General features: G+C 44.8%; 1 protein-coding gene across 1 annotated transcript; it reads left to right on the top strand.

The window, feature by feature from the left end:
• Positions 1–20809: 20809 nt before the first annotated feature.
• LOC133807322 (proteasome subunit beta type-6) lies at positions 20810–24289 on the top strand. The gene is made up of 8 exons (XM_062245578.1): positions 20810–21088; positions 21377–21453; positions 21719–21774; positions 21946–22018; positions 23048–23159; positions 23539–23612; positions 23825–23899; positions 23977–24289. The coding sequence occupies exons 1-8, from the start codon at positions 20980–20982 to the stop codon at positions 24109–24111; spliced, it is 711 nt and encodes a 236-aa protein (XP_062101562.1). The 5' UTR covers positions 20810–20979; the 3' UTR covers positions 24112–24289.
• The last annotated feature ends 370 nt before the right edge of the window (positions 24290–24659 follow it).

Here is a 24659-nt window from a genome sequence, read left to right as displayed (position 1 = left end):
TAAAAACCGTCAAATCATTACTCGGATGACTGACGCACGCATACTCAACCAGTCGCCTCACGCACACGTCTTGGTCGCAGAACCATCCCCAACATGACGCATGGTCCTTGCCGCACTTGAGTACTTGAGTTCAAACAGAAGAAATTCCCTTTCTTTTTCATACTAACGTTCAGGCAGGAAAAAGGAACTCTTACGGGAACACAGAAGGTGGCCCCTCACCTAATCTAAAAAACCGAAGTACCCGGAGGACTGTACAAGCTCCCGGACCTCTCAAAGCTCCGTGACCTTGGGGGGTAAATGTTATCCAGATTTCCGGATAGCGTTTAGATTGATACCCTCGAGGAAGCAGAATTACCAATGTCGTTCACGGTAGGTGACCAGAGCTCGCGGATGGACAGAAAGGCTTCGCCTCTCCCGTTTAGTGTCCGGATTACTCTTCCAAGCAAACGCGACACGGAGGCTCATCAACCCTCACGGACTCCCGAAGGGGTATTCTTCGGGGAAGCTCCTTCCAGGAGAAGCTCTTCAAGTAGTCTTCGCGAAAACAGTTCCGTGCCTCGCACGGAACAAAACCAAACGGTCGAGTCATGGAGGAGGCATATTTGGAATGATATCCACCTGACACAGGATCCCGCCTGACACGCCCGACAGGTCAAAGTCGCACACATCCCAGCACGCCTAAGGGTACCTTTTCGCCTACTGTTCCGCTGACAACTTGGAAAAGACGGATGACTTTGTGTGTTCCCCATACTTTCACGTAAATATACCCACATAGAGTCTTGTAGCCATGCTACTACAGTAATTGTATCCCCTATTTATGGCCGGTGTAATTAAGACTCATGTACGTAGAGAAAAACCCTAATCCAAAACCCTAGCTATAAAGACCCCTTCATTTTACAAGAAGGGGGACGGCCAACAAATCACATAGCAAGAACTCTGCTAAAATCTCTCTAGCTTCTTCTTCTTCAAGAGAACCCGAGAGAAACATTGTGAGTGTGTGAAGTTCTTGTACACCAGCCATCTTACTGTAATCCTTTCCAAGTATAATAACATCGACTCGTGGACTAGGGCTCGTTAACGCCTGAACCACGTAAAAACACTGTTTGTTTAGTTACAATTTAGTACTTCTACAGTCCTTATCTTTTTATTATTCTGTTTGTATTCGTTTCCGAAAAACTCGGTAAACACCCTCCTAGACTCCCACTTCTACTTCTCTTCTTCTTCTTCTTCTTGCTTGCCCTAGCTTTTCTCTCCTCTTTTTTTCCTTCTCTTCAAATTTTATCAAGACACTCAAATGCCCAATACCCCAAACCGTGCCCCCCTATATCCCAGCTGCCTTTTGTCTATTACCCTTGCCAAAAGACCATTTTACCCCTTCTTAATAATCCTTCCTAACTAAACCTTCAAGGGCACTTAAGTCTTTACACTTCTATTTCAATTCTATCACTTTCTATCTTAAAACTTGTTACCCACCACAGTTACAAATGGTTACCCAAGTTACCCAATAACTAATCGCTCGTTCTCAACTCAACTTATAAGATTCCCGAAGTACCCCTAGGCTCCTCCCGAGCCGGGTACAACATCCCATTGTGACTTTTAGACTAACTGGCTCACTAGGACCGTCTCGATGCGTGCATCCTGATAAAACATCACACTCACATGGCACAATTCACATAGTACAATTATCACAGATATACCCAAACATGGCCAGATTACAATCATGATCATTCTAAGACAATCAGGTCTACATGCATACTAATTCACATAGTCGTGCATCTCAATTAATCAACTAATCACATAACGTGCAATAAATCCTAATCATGCATTAAGCTCATTAAAGTCACACACAAAATCCCATCATGCCCTCCAGGCACACTTCCCCAAGCCCTTAAGCCTAAACACTGAATTTGGGTCGTTACAACTATCCCCTTCTCATGAGAATTTCGTCCTCGAAATTTACCTGAACAACTCGGGATACCGCTCCCGCATATCTGATTCCAATTCCCACGTCGCCTCTTCGACCTTGCTGTTCCTCCACAATACTTTGACCAAGGCGATGGTCTTGCTCCTCAAGACCTTGTCCTTCCTATCAAGGATCTGAGCAGGCTTTTCTTCATATGATAAGTCCCGATCCAACTCCAAGTTCTCATAGCTCAACACATGAGTAGTGTCCGAAACATACTTCCAGAGCATGGATACATGAAACACGTCATGAACTCCTGATAAAGCTGGAGGCATTGCTAACCTGTAAGCCACCTCCCCAATTCGTTCTAGAACCTCAAATGGACCAACAAACCTGGGACTCAGCTTGCCCCGAACGCCAAATCGTTTTACTCCTCTCAGGGGTGAAACCCTGAGGAAAACATGATCCCTAACCTGGAATTCCACGCTTCTGCGTTTCTGATCTGAATAACTCTTCTGGCGACTCTGGGAGGCGAGCATACGAGCTCTAATCTTCTCAAGTGCCTCATTGGTCCTCTGAACCATTTCAAGACCTAAATACCTTCTCTCACCTGCCTCATCCCAGTGAATCGGCGATCTGCACTTTCTTCCATACAGCATCTCATACGGAGCCACACCGATTGTCGCCTGATAACTATTGTTGCACGAGAACTCAATCAGAGGGAGATACCTACTCCAAGATCCCTCAAAATCCAACACACAAGCTCGTAACATGTCCTCCAGTATCTGAATTGTCCTCTCAGACTGTCCATCCATCTGAGGATGATAAGCGGTACTAAACCGAAGCTGCGTGCCCATAGCCTTCTGCAGGCTCTTCTAAAACTTGGAAGTGAAAGTGGGGTCTCTGTCGGATACTATCGACCTCGAAGCCCCATGAAGTCGAACAATCTCCTTAACATAAAGCTCTGCATACTGCTCCACAGTATAAGTCGTCTTCACAGGTAAGAAGTGGGCGAACTTCGTATACCTGTCCACAATCACCCATACCGAGTCATGCTGACCCACGGTCTTTGGCAATCCTACCACAAAGTCCATGGCAATATCTTCCCATTTCCACTCGGGAATCCCAAGAGGCTGTAATAATCCTGCTGGCCTCTGGTGTTCTGCCTTAATCTGCTGATAGGTTAGGCATCTAGCCACATAATCCACCACGTCCCTCTTCATGCCTGACCACCAATACAAAACCTTCAGGTCATGGTACATCTTCGTAGAACCTGGGTGTAAAGAGTAGGGAGTGGTATGAGACTCGTCCAGAATCTCTCGCCGAATGTCTGGATCAATCGGAACACAAATCCGTCCTTTGTACTTCAACAAACCCATCTCAGAAATAGAGAAGTCCTTAGCTGCTCCCGATAGGACATTCTCTCTACATTCAACTAACTGGGGGTCCTTTCCCTGTGCTTCCTTAATCCTCTCGAGGAGCGTTGACTGAAGAGTAATGTTGGCTAACCTACCAACCACTAGCTCTATACCTGCTCTGGTCATCTCTCCTGCTAGTCTGTCAGATATCTGCCTCGAACTATACAACTGTTCTGGGCCCCTCCGGCTCAATGCATCAGCCACCACATTAGCCTTCCCAGGATGGTATAGGATATCACAATCGTAATCCTTTACCAGCTCTAGCCACCGTCTCTGGCGCATATTCAAGTCCTTCTGGGTAAAGAAATACTTTAGACTCTTGTGATCAGTGTATATCACGCACCTCTCTCCATACAGATAGTGTCTCCAAACCTTAAGTGCGAATACCACTGCAGCTAATTCCAGGTCATGCATGGGATACCTCTGCTCGTACTCCTTTAATTGCCTTGATGCGTACGCTATCACTTTCCCAGCCTGCATCAACACGCATCCCAGACCCTGTCTGGAAGCGTCACAGTAGACCACAAACTTCTCATTATCTGTTGGCAGGCTCAGCACTGGTGCAGTAATCAACCGCCGCTTCAGCTCTTTGAAGCTATTCTCGCATCGATCTGTCCACACAAACTTGGTCTTCTTCCTTGTCAATTCTGTCAACGGAGTGGCAATTCTGGAGAACCCCTCTACAAACCGCCGGTAGTAACCTGCTAGTCCAAGGAAACTTCTAACTTCAGGAACATTGCTGGGTCTAGGCCAATCTCTTACTGCTTCCGTCTTGCTTGGGTCGACTAGTAACCCATCCTTACTGATAATGTGGCCTAGAAATGAAACTTGCGATAACCAGAACTCGCATTTGCTAAACTTAGCATATAACTTATGCTCTCTTAACCGATGCAACACCAGGCGCAGATGATGCTCATGCTCTGACTCTGACTGGGAGTATACTAGGATATCATCAATAAACACAATCACGAACTTATCCAAGTAATCCTTAAAAATTATGTTCATCAAATCCATAAATGCCGCTGGGGCATTGGTTAATCCAAAGGACATAACCAGAAATTCATAATGCCCATACCGTGTCCGAAATGCAGTCTTTGGTATGTCCTCTTCTCTAATCCTCATCTGATAGTAGCCTGATCGGAGATCAATCTTCGAAAACAGTGTACTCCCTTGAAGCTGATCAAATAAATCGTCGATCCTAGGCAATGGATACTTGTTCTTGATGGTCAACTTATTCAACTCCATGTAATCGATGCACATCCTGAGCGATCCATCCTTTTTCTTAACAAATAAAACTGGAGCACCCCACGGCGAGAAACTCGGTCTGACAAACCCCAAATCAAGTAGTTCCTGTAGCTTAATCTTCAATTCCTTTAATTCTGCTGGAGCCATTCTGTAAGGTGCCTTGGAAACTGGCTCTGCTCCCGGAGCCAACTCTATGACGAACTCAATCTCCCGCTGTGGCGGCAACCCCGGTAGATCCGCTAGAAACAAGTCTGAAAACTCGCAGACGACACTGGTTTCATTCGGTCCCACTGCCGCCACCTTAGAGGAATCCAATATACTTGCTAGGAATCCTATGCAACCCTCTTGCATCAGGTCTCTAGCCTTTAGTGCCGAGATCACAGGTACCCGCGGTCCATCCACCGTTCCCACGAACACAAAGGGTGCCTCGCCCTCCGGTTCAAAGGTCACCATTCGTCGCCTACAATCAATTGTTGCTCCATACCGCGTCAACCAATCCATCCCTAGTATTATGTCAAAATCGTCCATATCTAGTTCAATCAGGTCAACAAACAATTCTCTACCGTCTACCACTACTGGTAAGGCTCTAACCCACCTCCTAGAGACTACCAGCTCTCCTGTAGGCAATATAGTCTGAAAACCCCTAGCATACAAAATACTAGGTCTACACAGCTGATCAATCACCCTAGCAGAAACAAATGAGTGCGTAGCACCAGAATCAATCAATGCAGTAAACAAGGATCCAGCGCTAAAAATCTGACCTGTGACCACTGATGGACTGGCCTCTGCCTCAGTCTGAGTCAAGGTGAAGACCCTAGCAGGTGCGAGGCTGTCTCCCTGCCTAGGCTCCTCCTTCTTAGCCTGCGGGCAATCTTTCTTCAAGTGACTGGTGCTTCCACAAACAAAACATGCCCTGATGCCGGCACCCGCTCCAGAGACGGACCGGCACTCGCCCTGATGCCGTCGCCTGCATCGAGGACACCATGGATAACTCCTCCAGTTGTCATTACCGCCCTGGCGGCCACCCACAGAACCGCGAACCCTCCTGTCAGAACCATAGGGAGTAAATGAGTCTGGGACTCTCCTCTTCTGCTCACTGGGGCTGCTGCCCCGACTAGGCCCAGAAGAAGAAGGCACTACCCTCCTGGTATCACGCCTAGCAGCGTTATCCTTCCAGATCTGATCCTCAACCCTCTCAGCAGTGAGGGCCTTGTCTACCACTTACGCATAGGTAGTCTCTGGAGCCATTGTAATACTCACGTCACGGGCGATCATTGCACCTAATCCCCATACAAATCTGTCCCTTCTGGCCGTATCAGTCGGCACAAGCTCTGGCGCAAACTTCGCCAATCTATCAAATACCAAGGAGTACTCAGTGACAGATAACCTGCCCTGAGTCAGACTGTTGAACTCATCCGCCTTCGCCGCTCGAACGGCTACGCTGTAGTATTTCTCGTTGAAAATGCTCTTGAATTCCCCCCAGGTCATAATAGCAGTATCCCTTCGCTGCCCTACTACCTCCCACCATATTCGTGCATCATGTCTAAGCATATAACTGGCACAATCAACCCTATCCCTTCCTTCAACCCTCATGAAGTCCAGGATTACCGACATTGTACTCATCCACTGCTCAGCCTGCAGTGGGTCTGCTCCCCCCTCAAAGGTAGGAGGTTGTTGTTTTCTGAATCTTTCATATAGAGGTTCCAACCTGTTTCCAGTCACAGGTTGAACCGGAGCCGGTACCACACTAGGCGGTGGTGGTATCACAGTGGCCGGTGGAGGAGCTGGTTGCCTGTACTGACTAAGCTCATCCTCTGTTTTCTTCAACCTAGCCTCCATCTCTGCTAAAATCTGTTGCCAGTTCTGAGGAGCAGGTGGAGGGTCCTGCCCCTGGTTATCATTCTCGGCCTGAATGCCGCGGAGTCTCGATGATTGGCGAGGCATTGCAACTAAATGCCTGCAATCAATGACACTGCTCATTAGGCATGATAACAAGGTCCAATTTCCACCTCTCAATCTCAACAACAACCAAGATCAATCGACCAAAGTGACATACAAATATCATGCAGCATACAACGGGCCTTGCCCTGGCATCATGCATATGTTATTTCAATGATCATGCTCATAATAATATAGGCAGGCACACAAAGCATTAAACACATATTCATGAATATATCAACCGATCATACCAAACTACCCTGAGTCGAGCTTTTCAATGGCAGCGTGCGTACATGTTCGGTCGATCTCCAGAACCAATAAACCTTGGCTCGCTCTGATACCAAGTTGTAACGCCCTACTACCTTAGAGCCGTTACTAAGTGAGTTTAAAACAGAAATTGTGCATTTAATTGACTCAAAGTGGTTTCTAAAACCAAAAGTGTGATTAAACCAGAGTTTAAGGCTGTATTCTTTTAAAATGGTCAACTTCATTGAAAACGTTAAATATAAAACATCTGGGATCCCAAAATAAGGTTTACAAAATGTTTACAACACAAAAAATAGATTTACACTTGATCAGCTATCAAAAGAATGGTTAAATACAGCCATATACAAAATGCCCCCAACCAAAGCAGTCGGGCAGGCCGAACATGTACGCGCCGCCCCCACGCTCTCCATACTCATGGCCGGTTGACTGACTCCTTGCTTTTACCTGCCACACGGAGCACCCGTGAGCCGAAGCCCAGCAAGAAAACCCAAATAACACATAACATATGCAAAACAAATAGCTGGCAATAATTCACTGACACAAAGGAAAACCATCATAATAAACAAGTACGGCCATGCCGCTCCCAAGGCCTTACCAAAGCCTGGAGTTTCGGTTCTCACCGCGAGGATAACTCATGTATCCCTTGGGTCCCACCCTGAATATAAGCATCCCATGTGCTGTGTGTTACTTTCGGCCCCACGGCCGCCTCGGCCTACGCCGTACCCGGCCTTTGCCGTTCGTTTCATCATAATCACACATATAGTACATCCAAAATAAACATTCACACACATCACGGTTCATTTAAGGTTAAGCATTTGCACGTAATACAATCCGGGGCCATGCCCTACAATCACACAGTGGGGCCATGCCCTAAACTCGGGTGTTACGGTTTTCTTACCTGTATCCCGTGCTTTCCAAAGTACCACGGTCACGAGCACGGTCCACAAGCAAGAGCCTCTCCCAAAATCCTAGTCACAACACACAAAAGACACTTTTAACAACCTTAAATGAGCTTCCAGGCCAAGTTCTAGTACTCGGAACGTTGAAATTCACCAAACATGGTAAAAGACTCAACCCCGAGCACCCTAGGTTAAATTCCCAAGCCTAAAATCCTAAAATCCCAAAATCCCTTAAGCGCACCGGCATAGGCCACCCATGCCGCGGCATAGCCCCCAAACAGAACCCTCAAAGGCCCAAAAACAGGTAAGGGCCGCGGCATTGCTTGGGCCATGCCGCGGCCCGCCCTTCTCCATCAGCATACAACTTCTTCGAAGGGCCGCGGCTCACCAAGAACCATGTCGCGGCTCGACCCTTCGAACCCAGAAAAACCCACCATTTTACTCTCTAATCCTCACCTTAAACCATCCCAAACACATATCTCAACCACAAAACTCAATTCCAAACTTTATATGAACAATCTAACACCCTATAAACACTAGAATCAATTCAAAACATCAACACACCCAAGATCCACTCCTATGATTTCAAATTTCAGCAACTAACCCCAAAACCCAACAATGTTTAGCTTAGGCATTTAAATTCCTTAAATCAAAACAAAATCCATACTTAGATATGTATAAAACCTTTACCTCAAATGAAGAATCCACACAAGTCCTTGATCCCCTCCTAGACTCCCACTTCTCCTTCTCTTCTTCTTCTTCTTCTTGCTTGCCCTAGCTTTTCTCAACTCTTCTTTTCCTTCTCTTCAAATTTTATCAAGACACTCAAATGCCCAATACCCCAAACCGTGCCCCCCTATATCCCAGCTGCCTTTTGTCTATTACCCTTGCCAAAAGACCATTTTACCCCTTCTTAATAATCCTTCCTAACTAAACCTTCAAGGGCACTTAAGTCTTTACACTTCTATTTCAATTCTATCACTTTCTATCTTAAAACTTGTTACCCACCACAGTTACAAATGGTTACCCAAGTTACCCAATAACTAATCGCTCGTTCTCAACTCAACTTATAAGATTCCCGAAGTACCCCTAGGCTCCTCCCGAGCCGGGTACAACATCCCGTTGTGACTTTTAGACTAACTGGCTCACTAGGACCGTCTCGATGCGTGCATCCTGATAAAACATCACACTCACATGGCACAATTCACATAGTACAATTATCACAGATATGCCCAAACATGGCCAGATTACAATCATGCTCATTCTAAGACAATCAGGTCTACATGCATACTAATTCACATAGTCGTGCATCTCAATTAATCAACTAATCACATAACGTGCAATAAATCGTAATCATGCATTAAGCTCATTAAAGTCACACACAAAATCCCATCATGCCCTCCAGGCACACTTCCCCAGGCCCTTAAGCCTAAACACTGAATTTGGGCCGTTACAATAACCCACCAAATATGTACAATGGAACCGGAGCTGTTGATCAGCCCCGGAATAACCATGGACATCAGGACCAAACCCTCGAGCGCCTGACTCAGATGGAGGAGTTGATGAGGAAGCTCCTGTTAGAAAAAGAGAAAGATGAATATGATTCAGGGGACGAAATGGAACTCTTCGCCCCCAGCATAGCAGCAACGGCGTACCCATCTGGTTTCCGTATGCTGCACTTGTCAAAATTCAACGGGGACGGAGACCCCTCGGACCACCTGGGGATGTTCAACACCTTGATGATGGCCCACAACATTGGCCCCGAGCTGAGATGTCTCATCTTCCCTTCCACCCTGATTGGACCTGCCAGGCAGTGGTTCAAGCAAAGTAAAAGACAGTCAATCAGCTCCTGGAAGACTTTCTCAGCAGATTTCAAGAGGGCATTCCGTGCGTCTTAGGCCGCCCGTGTCAGGCCGACTCCCTGGCTAACGTAAGGTAGCAGCTCAGTGAGACTCTAAAGGCCTACTTGAGCAGATTTGTGAACGTCGCTGCTCGTGCCAGAGACGCGGATGATAGCTCCAAGCTCATGGCCATGAGAACTGGAATCCTCGTCGGAGGAGATCTCTGGAAGGATATACAAAGGAAGGGAGTCAGCTCGGTTAACGAATTCCTTAACAGGGCCCAAGTTTTGCTGCTTTCACAACGATGTTGGCCATAACACCGACGATTGTAGGCACTTAAAGGATGAGATCGAGACTCTCATCCGAGCCGGTCCTTTGGCTCAGTATGCGCGAAACAGGGTTCCAGCCGCTCGACCTGCTCCAGAAGTACCGGCTAGTTAGCCCGGGTCTCGGATTGATATAGACGTCCCCCCTCCCTTGGATGGAGGGGAGATATCCACCATATCTGGAGGGCCGCATGTGGCTGGTACGAGCAGGGGTGCCCAGAAGAGGTACGTGAACGAACTTAAGGCACACAATGGAGAAGAGTTCATTATGGAGCAGCGCCTACCGAAGTAGCAGCGATTGGAGAGCCAGCCGATCATTTTTACAGAAGATGATGCGGACCGTGTCTAGTTCCCGCACAATGACCCCCTGGTCGTGGCGGTTTAGCTTGCTAATCGGAGGGTTAGGAGGGTATTGATCGACAATGGAAGTTCGGTGAACCTCCTATTCCGGTCTACTTTAGAAAAAATGGGTTTGACCGTCACTAAGCTGAAGGCGACCTCCATGATGCTGTATGGTTTTTCGGGAGAAGGATCCGCAGCAATAGGGACGATCGGGCTAGTGATCACCCTGGGGAAAGGATCTCGGACGGTCTCCAAGCTCCTCGAGTTCGTGGTCGTTGACTGCTCCGCTGCCTACAACGCAATTTTAGGACGACCTACACTCATAGCTTTCGAGGCCGTCACGTCCATTCGCCACCTCGCGATGAAGTTCCCTACTTCGACGGGAATATGCACTATCCATGGCGATCAGCTCACTGCAAGGGAACGCTACAACATTTCCATGAAGGGAAAGTCTAAACCCGGGCAGCTGGCAATGGCCATTCAGGGTGAAGAGGAATCTCAGGGACCCTCAGTGGATCCTGAGATTGAAAAACCTCAAAGCGCCAAGGAAGATATTGACCCTCGAATAGGCGAGGACAGGTCCGAGCTCCAAGCAATCGAGGAGGTGAACATTGATCTGCAGAATCCGTCACGTACGGTCAGGCTTGGGAAAAACCTCTGTAGCCAGAGGAAGACGGAGCTGACCAAGTTTCTGCGGGATAGCCTGGACGTGTTTGCTTGGTCCCATGAAGACATGGTGGGGATCATCCCTAGCGTCATCATGCATACGCTTCATCTAGATAAAAGCGTTCTCGCCAAGTCCCAGAAGCAAAGGCGTTTAGGAACGGCTCGAGCTGAAGCCCTAGAGGAAGAGGTGGCCCGGCTCAAGAAATGCGGCTTTATCCGTGAAGCCAAGTTTCCAATATGGGTTGCCAACCCCGTGCTGGTCCCGAAGCCTAACGGGAAATGGCGGACCTGCATCGACTTCTCCGACCTGAATAAAGCTTGCCCTAAGGATTGCTTTCCATTGCCTAGGATTGATCAGTTGGTAGATGCCACGGCAGGGCACGAGGTCATGTCCTTTATGGACGCGTACTCGGGCTATAATCAGATCGCGATGAACCCGGCGGACCAGGAACACACTAGCTTCATGACCCCAAAAAATGTCTACTGTTACAAGGTCATGCCTTTTGGTCTGAAGAACGTCGGAGCTACCTACCAAAGGCTAGTAAATAGAATGTTCGCAGATCAGATCGGAAAAAACATGGAAGTGTACGTTGATGACATGCTAGTCAAGTCAAAGACTGCAGATAACCATGTTTCCGACCTAAAAGAATGTTTTAAGATATTACGGGAATATGGTATGAGGCTCAATCCCCAGAAATGCACTTTCGGGGTAGCGTCGGGGAAATTCCTGGGGTTCATAGTCAATACCCGAGGAATCGAGGCAAACCCCGACAAGATCAGATCACTGCCCGAACTTCCTTCACCCAGGTCACGAAAAGATGTCCAAGGTCTGACCGGAAGGGTAGCAGCCCTCAACCGGTTTATTTCCAAGTCCACCGATAAGTGTTTGCCCTTCTACAACCTGCTCCGAGGAAACAAGAAGTTTGAATGGACAGTAGAATGCGAAAGCGCATTCCTCGACCTGAAGGCACATCTTGCCGAGTCGCCCGTACTGTCCAAGCCCAAAGCAGGAGAGCCTATTTTTCTCTACATGGCAGTTACCGAGGACGCAGCAAGTGCCGTTCTGGTACGAGAAGAAGACCAAGTTAGGAAGCCAGTCTATTACATTAGCAAAAGACTTCTTGGAGCTGAGTCCCGATACCCGTTGATGGAGAAATTGGCGTTCTGTCTCATCACGGCCTCTTGAAAGCTCAGATCGTACTTCCAGTCCCACTCGATACACGTCATGACCGATCAGCCTTTAAGGCAGGTATTGCAAAAAACTGAAGCATCGGGACGATTGCTAAAGTGGGCCATCGAACTCAGTCAGTTCGAGATTATGTATACTCCGCGAACTTCCATAACGAGTCAGGCCCTGGCCGATTTTGTAGCCGAATGCACGGGATTCCAGGAGGATCCCGCAGACTCACCCCAGGTCACGTCGTCACGGACGCCGTGGAGGATCTTTGTGGATGGTTCATCCAACGAGAACGGCTCCGGAGCTGGAATCATCTTGATATCCCCCGAGGGACATAGATTCCACTCCGCACTGAGATTCGGGTTCAAGGCCTCCAACAATGAGGCCAAATATGAAGCGTTACTGGCTGGACTGAGGGTAGCCCGAGAGTTGAAGGCGGGCTCCGTCCAGTGCTTCAGTGACTCCCAGCTCGTGGTAAACCAGGTTCTGGGCGAATATCAAGCACGGGGACCCAAGATGGCCGCTTACCTGGCAAAGGTAAAGGCTGAGCTGTCTGCGTTTGAGCAAGGCTCGATCGAACAGATACCTTGGGAACAGAACGCTAATGCAGATGCTCTTGCCAAGCTCGCCACCTCCGGAGAGACGGAGACCTTGGGGTTGGTACCAATAGAATTCTTGGAAAAACCAAGTATAGAAGGAGACGGGATAGAGGTCGAGATGATCGATGCCAGGCTGTCCTGGATAACCCCCATCCTTGAATATCTCGTCGAGGGCAAGCTGCCCGAAGGACGTAACGACGCACGGCGAGTCCTGTATCAAGCTTCGAGATATACAATAGTCGATGGTGTGTTGTACCAATGCGGGCACTCCCTACCTCTCCTCCGGTGTGTTCTTCCAGATGAGGCAAAAACCATCCTGCAGGAGGTGCACGAGGGTTTCTGTGGAGACCACGCTGGGGGGCAAAGCTTGGCCTTAAAAATCCTTAGGCAGGGATATTATTGGCCAACTCTGTCCAAGGACTTGATCTCATACGTGAAGAAATGCGACAAGTGCCAGGGATTCTCTGCAGTTTCTCGAGCTCCTCCAGTCGAGCTGAAGATGATCTCGTCCCCATGGTTGTTCGCTGTTTGGGGAATCGATCTGGTGGGCGCCCTCCTTACTGGAAAAGGCGGGGTCCGCTACGCCGTGGTAGCCATCGACTATTTCACGAAGTGGGCTGAGGCAGAACCTCTGGCAACGATAACGTCCAAAAAGGTGCTTGACTTCGTGGTTAAAAGCATTATCTGTCGATTCGGTCTGCCCAAGAAGATTGTCTCCGATAACGGTACTGAGTTCGACAGTGACTTGTTCACCGAGTTCTGTGAAAGATACGGAATCGTCAAAAGTTTCTCCTCCGTGGCGTATCCTCAGGTGAATGGCCAGGTCGAAGCTGTCAACAAGACTCTAAAGGCGAGCCTCAAGAAGATATTAGATGAGACAAAGGGAGTCTGGCCAGAACAACTCCCCCAGGTCCTATGGGCGTACCGGACCTCGCATCGGACTCCTACGGGTCATACTCCTTTTTCCCTAACCTTTGGGAGTGAGGCAGTCCTCCCCGTGGAGGTTAAAGTGCTTTCGCATAGGGTCCAGTCTTACGACTAGGACCGCAACTATGAGCTACTATGCAATTCCCTTGACCTAGTTGATGAAAGGCGAGAAGATTCGCAACTCCAGCTCGCCCATTATCAGCAGAAAATCATTCGCTATTTCAACTCCAAAGTTAAAAAGCGCGCCTTCAGCGTTGGCGACCTGGTCCTAAGGAGAGTCTTCCTAGCCGGTAAAGATCCCAAAGATGGAGTCTTGGGACCAAACTGGGAAGGACCATATCAAGTCATCAAGGTCATTAAGGAGGGAACATATAAATTAGCTCGACTTGATGGAGGGGCAGTCCCACGGACTTGGAACGCCATCCATTTAAAGAAATATTATCAATGATTCACTTGTAAGGCCTGGAAGGCCATTTTTTATGTATTAAGCAATGAGAATCAGCTTTTTGTTTATATTGGTACATGTTTTCAAGTGTAATCTAAAGTAACCACGAAAGACCCTTTCCCAGTTACTTGGGGGGGCATATGGTACCTGGATATAACCAGGTCTCCTTAATGACTTAGAAGTTGACTCATATCGATTGACCGTTGTTTTTCTTAAAAAAAAAAAAACGTGAGATATTGATAGGAGTTAACGCTAACTAAGTCCTATCCTGGATATAACCAGGTCATAAAACTTAGAAGTTAATTTAAATCTGTTGATTGTTGTTCTTCCTAAAGAGCTCGAGACATGGATAAAAGTTAACACGAACTAAGTTTTCAAATTAAGTTCCTAGATATAACCGGGTCATAAAACTTAGAAGTTAACTTAAATTTGTTGATCGTTGTTCTTCCTAAAGAGCTCGAGATATGGATAAAAGTTAACACGAACTAAGTTTTCAAATTAAGTTCCTGGATATAACCGGGTCATAAAACTTAGAAGTTAATTTAAATTTGTTGATCGCTGTTCTTCCTAAAGAGCTCGAGATATGGATAAAAGTTAACACAGACTAAGTTTTCAAATTAAGTTCCTGGATATAACCGGGTCATAAAACTTAGAAGTTAATTTAAATTTGTTGATCGCTGTTCTTCCTAAAGAGCTCGAGATATGGATAAAAGTTAACACAGACTAAGTTTTCAAATTAAGTTCCTGGATATAACCGGGTCATAGAACTTAGAAGTTAATTTAAATCTATTGATTGATGTTCTTCCTAAAGAGCTCGAGATATGGATAAAAGTTAACGCGAACTAAGTTTCTCAAAAAAAAAATATTATTGTAACCAAAGTGCGAAAAGACAAGAAGATCAATTAAAAACATAAAACCAAATTGTCTCGAGGTGGAAGCACCTCATGCAAAGGTTACACAAAAAAATCATAAAAAATAGTGAAGGGCACAAGAGAGGAAAAGCCCTAAGCTCCGCCAGGTGGCCCCTTGGAGGTCGCCGTCTCGCCTTGCTCAGCTGCACCAGAGCCCTCCCCGGCCTCGGAGGGCGCCTCCTTGTCGAGGCGAGCCTGGAACTTCGCCAGCAGGCGCTCCCAAAGACTCGCTGACAAAAAAGAGTAGTCAGCATCCGGGTTGTAGGCCCAGCAATGATAGAACAGGTCTTCCAAGGCCTTTTCCCAAGTTGCCTGCTCGGCCTCCAGGGCGGCCTTGGCCTCAACCTTCGCGGTATCTAGGTCTACCCGCGAGGTGGCGAGGGAGGTCTCGAGCTCCTGGACCTTCAAGCGGGTCTTCTCCAACTCGGCCTTCGAGGTCTCCAAGGCATCCTTAGTCGTCTTAGCCGCCTGAAGAGAGGTCTGGTGCTCGGTCCTCATATCCTCGAGCTGAGTTTTGGCCCTGACGATGCTCCAGTGAAGAGCAACGACGCCCTGCGAGAAATGAAAGATAAATTGCCTTAGAGGAAAAATAGGGCAAAGTGTAATGGTAAAAGCTTTAAAAGAATAGGGCAGCTTACCATTAGGGTCATGCCCATTGAAGACTCCATTACGCCAACCGGGCTCATTGCTCAATGGCCTGGAGCTCCTTCTCGGTGAACTTGTATATATGGCTGACGGCGTAGTTCGCCGACTCATACACAGTTCCCCGGAAGGCCTCTGGGATCTTCTCCAAGTCCTGGGGATTGACTGGGATGCGGACCTCGGGGGAGACAATCGCCGAAGCCCCGGCCTCCGTTTCTGAGTCCCAGATGGTGATAGGAGCTCGCGGAGGAGGTGGGGGTATGTTGTTCCCACCAGCAGCAGGAGGATTACTTCCTACAACCTGAGTGGGGGGAGCTGCTCCTTCTCCTTTGCAGGAGATTTAGTGGGAGTTCCAGCAGGTTTCTTCAAGGTCCAGAGCTTCTTCATCTTTGGCCCAGAGGCCCCGGCGAACGCACCTCGCAGGCTCTCTTCGGGCTGAGACATCTCTTCTGCCAAAGCAAAAATATGGTTAGTACGAAATTTAGCAATCATATAGAAACCAAAAACAAAGGGGGAAAAAGAATAATTAAAGTATGTGCATGCTGGAGTAAGCCCTACCCCCCGAGCTAGAAGAAGAACCAATGGTTACGACCATTGGTTCTGGAGTTTCTGCGGGAGAGTCTAAGTCAATTATTTCCCGAGCTGGGGCAAGTTCTGGATCCGACTCTGGTTCCGGGCTGGATTCTTCTACATATTGCCTAAGTCCCGGAGCCACGGCACCTCCCTTGAGGGATGGCCAGGACCTAAGGTTGGTCTCGTACTCCTCGAATAGGATCGACCTAAAGGATGAGGTGCTATCTACAACTACGGTACCCCTAGGTCGGCTATCTTGGTAGTCCAGCACGAGCCGATCGACGCAGTGGAGCAGGGTTGTGTCCAGGTCCGGATCACTTCGGTGATGATGGACGAGCTGTCTGGGGTTGAATCTAACTAGCCGGGGGTCGGCAATGGCCCTATCTAAGTCCCTAAACATGTAAAGGTTACCTTGGCCCGAGGGACCCGCGGCTGCTCCGGACTGGATCCTCTCTTCATCTGTTATCTGGGCGACCTCCAGCGCCCGCTTCCTGTTCCTCACAAGTGGAGTCTCGTCCTCCTCGTCCTCGTCCATCGCGACCTCCTCCACGATGATGGGCATAGAGGTGCGAGCTGGGGGAGGCCCCCGAGGCCTCCTTAGATTCAAAGTCTGATTTGGGAAAATCAGCTTACAAGCCACCATCGTCTCGTCCGTCACGAGCACCCGGTAGTCCTTCTCACTGGGGGGCAAGCCCGCCAGTGTCTCGTATTGACCCCCGAGGGTCGCAGATTTCTCTGTCCTCGCGAAGATAGCTGCAGGATTAGTCCAAGTCAGAAAGGGACACAGGAATTGTACGAAGCCTAACTTACGAGCTAGAGATAAAAAGCACTTACGAGGACGATTGAAGTAATGGAGCTCGCAGTTCCTGAACCCCGTCGACATAAAGAATTGATCTTTAAAGTCATTGGGGTGGCTGGGGAGCTCGATGACCGCAGCCGTATTGGGGAATCGGGTTAGATAGTAAAACCCATCGCCTCGCCCCCGCTGATCCGAGCTGGCCTTGAGGCAGAAGAAATACAAAATATCCGCAGGAGTGGGAACCTCCCACTCGTGCTTCAAAAATAAGTATCTTAACCCCGCCAACAACCGATAAGAGTTGGGGGGGAGCTGGAAGGGGGCCAACTTCACATAATTCAGGAAGTCAGCGAAGTACTGGTCTAGTGGTAGGAAGGCCCTCGCCTTAAAATGCTCGTCGCTCCAGGCCGCGAACGATTCGTCTAGCGGCGCGCAACTCCGCTCGCCCTCTGCGGGAGGTCGTGCCACCACAGATGCCTTCCCCAAAGCGATGTTTTGGGAGAGGAAGATTTTATTGATCTTCACCTGGTCGGTGATCTTTGAGACAATCCTCTCTGCCTCAAAGAACGCGTCAGGAGCCACCTCGAGCTCCTGCTCCACTGCCGGCCCAAAGCTGGGGATCGGAGAGTCCGGTATCACCGCCTTTCCTTTGTCTTGCTGAGATGCCGAGCTGCCAACTGTCTTCTTTGGAGCGTTCCTCTTCGGTGCCATCAGGTCGCCTAATGAACAAAGGAAAATGTTTCAGAAAAGGCGCCCTAAGCATATGGAAGATCAAGTCATTCTTTACATGAGCTGAGATAAGCCCAGCCCGTGGAGAGTGTGACCACGCGGTTCAATGAACACGCGCCTGTGCCCCCAACAGATCCCTGATTACTCGGAATTCGTGTGTCAGGAGGGTCAGATTAAAATTTTGCCTTGGAGGGAAAGTTCCAGTAGGGATGAAAGGCAAAACTGCCTGTGAAGCGTATCCCTTAAGCTACCCGGTTTTGCCCCCAAAATATGTCAAAATTCCTACCCAGAAATTGTCCCCAGAAAAGGCATCCTGCAAACCATACTCTTAAGTAATTTCCTACGGCCAAAATACCCTAACCTAAAAGGCTTTCACCCTTCATTCCCACGAAAACCAGTAAACTCATGCATGTGACTATAGTAAATATTTACCTAAGCTACAGTGAAAAATATTTTCAAAACACGCATGGTCAGGGAACTTACAGGATATTTGATTGGAAGATGGATGAAGGTGTCGCCTAGGTGGGGGCTTCACCGGAATACTTGTCCAAAGCTTTGGAGGAGTCCTCACGCCTGAGCTTCTTGGATGCAGAAAATGGCGGCCACAGAGAAGAGGGTTTTTCTTCTGAGATGAAGAGAGAAGAAGGAGAGAGTTTCTGAGAAATTTCGAGTAAAAGGGTGGCCCATGCATAGGGTGGCCACCCCTTTTATATATACGCGAAGGGCCACGTTAGAAGGGCCGTTGGATGGCCCTGATGTGGGATCCAAGGCCCTCCACTCAAAATATGAAACGACGGCTGGGCGTAGGCTAGGCCATTAAATGCGGTTCTCGGAAGACGTACCGTCGCCAACCACGATGTTCCACGTGTCAAATGCCTGCGTGAAGAGCGGAAGGCGAAGAGTTCGCGGGGAAGCCTAAAAGCCCCTACTGTGGCCTTATCCGACATCGTGTGCCACGAGCAGGGGCTTGGGGGGCAGATGTACGACCTGATTTTCCCACGGGCTGATTAGCAAGCTGAGCTGCGGCCTAACCTTGATTATCTTGTGGACATCCCTCGCAACCAGAGTTGCGTCATAAGGTCATACCTCCTTAGCTCGAGGATGGTTGGGGGTTTGCCTCTGATAACTTAAAGACAGAGTCCGGGCTACGACGACTGAAGGTCGGGTCAAGCATCCAGCCCGGAGTACGAGCTGGGGTTGAAGGCTGTGACCCTTTATAAAGTCAGCCACGTAAGGTAAACGTGCATATATCAGATATCACGTGTCTGATATATCCCTGACTTCTCGGACACGCAGCAGGAACGTGCGTATTCAGACATCCTCAACTAGGTTGGGCCGTGCGGCCCATTATCCCCTTACCTATGGATTTGACCACACTTATGTGTCAGGTTTAGGAATTAATCATGAATATCACAGAGTCAACATGATGGGTAAGAAGGTCACGGGATGACCTTCTTACCAACTCCCAGGTGCCTTCTCCTATAAATATGGAGACCTTGGGAGTTGATAAGGGTTGGATTCTCTCTTGTAACAAACACCCTATAATTGTATCCCCTTAATATAGCAATAATATCGACTAGTGGAGTAGAAGGATTTTAACCTTCGAACCACTTAAAAAACGTGTCTCGAGTAGCTATTTCTTTTCCTAAGATCATATATCTGTTTCGGTTCACCTTTAGCACTAATCCCTTTCTCTTCTTTTCTAAATTTCCTGTTGGCGAAGAACCGCGTCAACAGTAACAAAGACAACAATAAAATATAATATGATACTTTACAATTTATAAAAGTAATAAACACAACAACAAAATATAACATCGTACTTTTTGACATCGTAAAAATGACATATAACAACTACAAACATAATAAAGGCAACAATAAAAAAATAACCTGATGCTTTTTCAACACCATAAAACTAATATGGAATAATTACAAGCATAAAATATTAAAACAAAAATTAACTTGGTACTTTGCAATCTATAAAAGTAACGAACATAACAACAAAAAATAATCCGATACTTTTTGGATACCATAAAAATAACTTAGAATAATTATAAGTATAAGAATGACAACAACATAATATTTTTTTAACCCTATAAAAAAAAAGAGTAATATGAAACAATTAGAAATGCAACAATGACAATAATAAAAAATAACCTGATCTTGACAATCTATAAGAATAGTAAAGATAAGAAGAAAAAATAACGTGATACTTTTGGACACTATAAAAATAACCCTTAAACAAGTCATAACCATGTTAGCCCTTATTCTTATTAGGCATATGCACTTAATTCTATAAATTCATAACTCAAAACCCTTTTTCTCATTATGCTTATACACATATAATTAACCATTTTGGTTTAGACTCTTTTGTCTCTCTCTCTATATATAAATATATAATGATCCAAGTGTTGTTGACTAGTGGGAAAATCAGGACTTATCACCAAATAAGTAACAAAAATGATATTCACTTTTGTCAAAGTATTATCAAGTAATTAAATATAATTATATAACAATTCGTGAAAAGTGCAAATAAAATCTAACCACAAGAAAATGTATACATATATATAATATTTATTTATTATTAGAGATGATATTTATGAATTACAATAATAAAGTTGCCCATATTTGGACTCTCAGCTTGATAATAGTTGTTGGAGATCTTTTCTTTTTGGATAGAGTTATTGGTTGTATGACTTTTGCGTCAAGTTTTTTTTACAATGAAAGCAATATTTTCTTATAATAATAAAAAGAAAAAACAAGCATGATACTTAAAAATATAATTACACAATCACAAAAAAAAACTTAAAAAAATATAAGGTAAGTATAAAAATATGTAAAAAAATAATAATAATACAAATTTCTATAAACTAAACTAATGAAGAAAATATGGCTTTATTTAAAAAAAACTTAAAAATATGGACATAATTAACTTAAGTTTAAGTTAGAAAAAAGCACAGATTAAGAATAATTTTAAAATGACCATATTTATGAAAAGAAAGGAAAGAATTCCATATCCCACATAATTTCCGCATGAAAAAATCCCTTTGAAAAAGGCCAAGAGTCAACTATGGGCTTTATGTGTAGCTTAGGTCCATATACAACATAAGGTTGGCCGGCTTCAGATTATAATGAGGAGCCCAAATTCATAAAAGAAAAAGAAAAAGAAAAAGAGAAAAGAACTTGTTGCTCAAGTCAGGGCCTAAACGAAAAGAAAACCCCATTTCGTTTTCAATCGGCTCAAATACTGCAAATTTTTCTTTCATTCGTATATCAGTTCGTCTCACAGTTACTCTGAGCTTGAGTTTTTCTCTTTTGCCCCCAAAATAGAATCGAAAATGGATTTGAAGGTGGATCTCGATTCTCCACACTCCATGGGTACCACCATCATCGGTGTTACTTATAACGGCGGCGTTGTTCTCGGAGCCGATTCACGAACTAGCACTGGTACTCGCCCTTTCCGAACCCTAACCCTAACCCTAACCCTAACCCTAATCATGATCTTTTTTCTACATTTTTGTTCTTGTTTATTCGAATCAAAACACAGTGCGAGCGAAATTTTTTTGTGATTCATCGTATTGTGTTGGGGGTTTGTATGGTTCTTGCACCTAAAGGGGTTTATTTGGTGGTACTTTACCAGGATGATATTAAATTGTGTTTTAAGTAATTGTCCTTTTTTGGGTGTGTGTGTGTGTCTAATTAATGCATTATATGCTGTTTTATTTATATGTATAGGTGTTTATGTTGCTAACCGTGCATCGGACAAGATTACTCAGCTCACTGATAATGTCTACGTTTGTCGCTCCGGATCGGTAATAATTTTTTTTCTTTCTTTTCTTTTATTAGTGTGTTTATTGAAGTAATCATACCCTGAAACCGATTTAGCTTGATTTATTCCAATACAGACTCAAATTCCAATTTTTATGATTTAAAATTTTTTCTTTATCCTAAAATCTTTGTTCTTTACCAGCTTTTCTTATACATACATAGCCATATTAGTCCTGAAGATACTGTTGTAGTCTTGTAGAGATATAATATTTTTCGGCTTACACCTTCGAGGCTATCTGCATTATGCAGGCTGCTGATTCTCAGATTGTTTCGGACTATGTGCGTTATTTTCTTCATCAGCACACGTGAGTTAATTATATACTTGTTTTGTCTTTAGATCATTTACACGTACAGATTGATGATACACGGCCTTAGTTGTTTAAACCTTGTTGATATGAAGCCGTGTTACCCATGGTTACAACTTACAAGTATATATGTTGATGCTTTTATCATTATGTAATGTTTATGATCAACAGGATACAGCTAGGGCAACCTGCAACCGTCAAAGTTGCTGCGAATCTCATCAGGCTTTTGTCTTATAATAACAAGGTTAGGATTTTTAACCTTTTCCTTGTCCAAATAACCTTCTTTTGCTTAACTAAAATGAAATTGCCCCTTCATTATTTTTGTATTCTCTGTATTACATTTTTCATGTTGCATGGCCAGTTCACTGGTGCTTTTTTTCTTTCTTGGTTTTATTATTTTTCGTTCGTCCTATATGAGGGTATTGAATTTTCTAGCGTAAATAGTCATCAAAAGGTCAAAAGAATGTTCAATAGTCTTCTCTAATTGTATGCGCTTCTGAAGAATTTCATTTCCCAAGTACTAAGATATATACAAACATGAAGTGCAAACATTTTTTTTCGTATTTTGAGAGGGGTATTCAATATTTATCGTTGTGGAGCTTATATTATTTCTAATTTTTAAATGAATGTAGGAGATACCAGTTTAAACGCCACTGATGTTATTAGTATTCTCAGCTGCTGAATTCTTTATCTTTTCTTTTGGTTGGTAAAACAGTTTTTATTATTCTCACTGATTGAATAGATAGAGATCACTGATTGATGCCAAATTATTTATCTATCTATTCTTTTGGTTGGTAAAACAGTTTTTATTATTCTCACTGACTGAATAAAGAATCATTGATCAATGCTTTTGCTTAGCCAAATGTTTTGTTGATAGAGATTGTGGAGAGTAACCGATTAAGCATGTTTACCTTTTTAGAATTTCCTACTTGGCAGGATTCTTTTATATTTCATGTCTTAGTTTTGTTATTCCTTTTTGCACTGTCTCACATATATTGGCATTAATTGTTTAGTCATAATGTATCAGGGGGATCAGTTAGTTCATTCATGCATTGCAACACTTTTATTTCATTTGGAGATTGCTTCAATTTTTTGTACTTCATTAAACATTCTTCGACTTACAAATGTAATAAAAGAGTTGTTAGTGCTTCCCCCTGTTCTTTAAATAATGGGTAGGTAGTTATTATGTTCAATGGTTTAATTTTTATTGTTTAGAACAAAGTTTTTCGTGTTTATGTGTATATAGTTTACCATAATCTTTTGGAGATCGCAGGATATGTTGCAAACTGGTATGATTGTTGGTGGATGGGACAAGTACGAAGGTGGTAAAATCTATGGAGTTCCTCTCGGTGGAACCATAGTAGAGCAGCCATTCTCTATTGGTGGTATGTTATCTTCTTGTATAATTTCCCTCTCAATTTTGGTTGTCAAGCTTTACAGTATTTTGCATTTCTTTCTTAGCTACAAATCATTTGAACCTCTACTCTACTGGTATCTTTGCATTGCGTTTGGCTTTCATTCTTAATTGGTTGAGACTGAATGTACCTCAACTATGTTTGGATCATTTCATTCTTGAGTTCAAAAATAGCAGGATTTAGCATCTTGTGGTCTGATTTAGGACCCGTCAAACTCTTCTTTGTGAGGGTTGTTCACCACACTTCTGTTAAGAGTTATTTAAAATAGAAACCTTTTTGCATAAATGCGTAGCTCTACTGTCTGATTGTGTCTCCAAAGATTACCTGTTTGACAATTGTGTTGTTGCAGGATCTGGCTCTAGTTATTTGTATGGATTCTTTGACCAAGCGTGGAAAGAAGGAATGACCAAAGAGGAGGCTGAGGTATGTATTTCTATCAGTATGCAAGTGCTAGAAGCAACAACTCCTTTGAATGGATTTTGGTGTTAATTTGTCTCCTGATTTTCACGACACTTGTCCATGCTAGAATTAATGCATTCAATAACAAGCATGATAGCATAGAGATCTTGATTGCCAAATGGTAATCAATAGAACCGTTTTTTTTTTACTAATATTTATTTGATGATCTGCTACAGGAACTGGTGGTGAAGGCAGTTTCCCTTGCCATTGCTCGTGACGGTGCAAGTGGAGGTGTTGTTCGTACTGTCATTGTAAGAGTTTCCTCAAAACACTGATTGTGACCAAGGAAAGTTATTCTTGTAAGCTTACAAATTTAGTGCTTTTGCAGATTAATTCTGAGGGAGTGACAAGGAACTTCTACCCTGGAGACAAACTTCCACTCTGGCACGAGGAGCTGGAGCCCCATAATTCATTACTAGACATATTGAACACATCCAGTCCAGACCCAATGAACATACAATGATGATCTAGCTATCAATTACTGTTTGCGTCTTGTGCGAGACTTTGTATCCTTCGAACTAGAACATAAATTTCATCTCAGCTCTGAAAGAACTATTGTATTGTGATTTATTATATGTATGCTGCTTAATTTTAAGCTACACTTTCTTCTTGTTTGGCATAACAAAATGAAATTTTAAGTATCTAGCACCTGCAGGAGGATACATTTCTAAATTCATATAGTTCCCTTCCCTTGCGTCAGAGGTTCAGAGGAGGGTTAAATAATCAGATTTTTCTTTTAACAGTCGGTTAAATAATCAGAGTAGCATTTGAAAAATAAACCAAAATTCAAAATTTTTAAAGGTCCTTTTCTGACTTCATGATTACAGAGGTCTTAACTCTTTAGAAGGGGTCTGAGGTTTGGATGTTATTTTGTTTAATTTTAAGAAAATTTTTAATTCACAAAATTGATAAGAAATGCTTATAAAAAAATAAAATTTAAGAGGCTGAAGTCTCTGCGGGTACAGAGGTTAAAGGATATGATTATTGGGCTGCCATGTGTCACTTTCATTG

Source organism: Humulus lupulus, chromosome X (assembly GCF_963169125.1).
Source record: "Humulus lupulus chromosome X, drHumLupu1.1, whole genome shotgun sequence".
In the NCBI taxonomy this organism is placed as follows: domain Eukaryota; kingdom Viridiplantae; phylum Streptophyta; class Magnoliopsida; order Rosales; family Cannabaceae; genus Humulus; species Humulus lupulus.
Note: the sequence above shows the minus strand (reverse complement) of the source record. Positions and strands in the feature narration are given on the sequence as shown.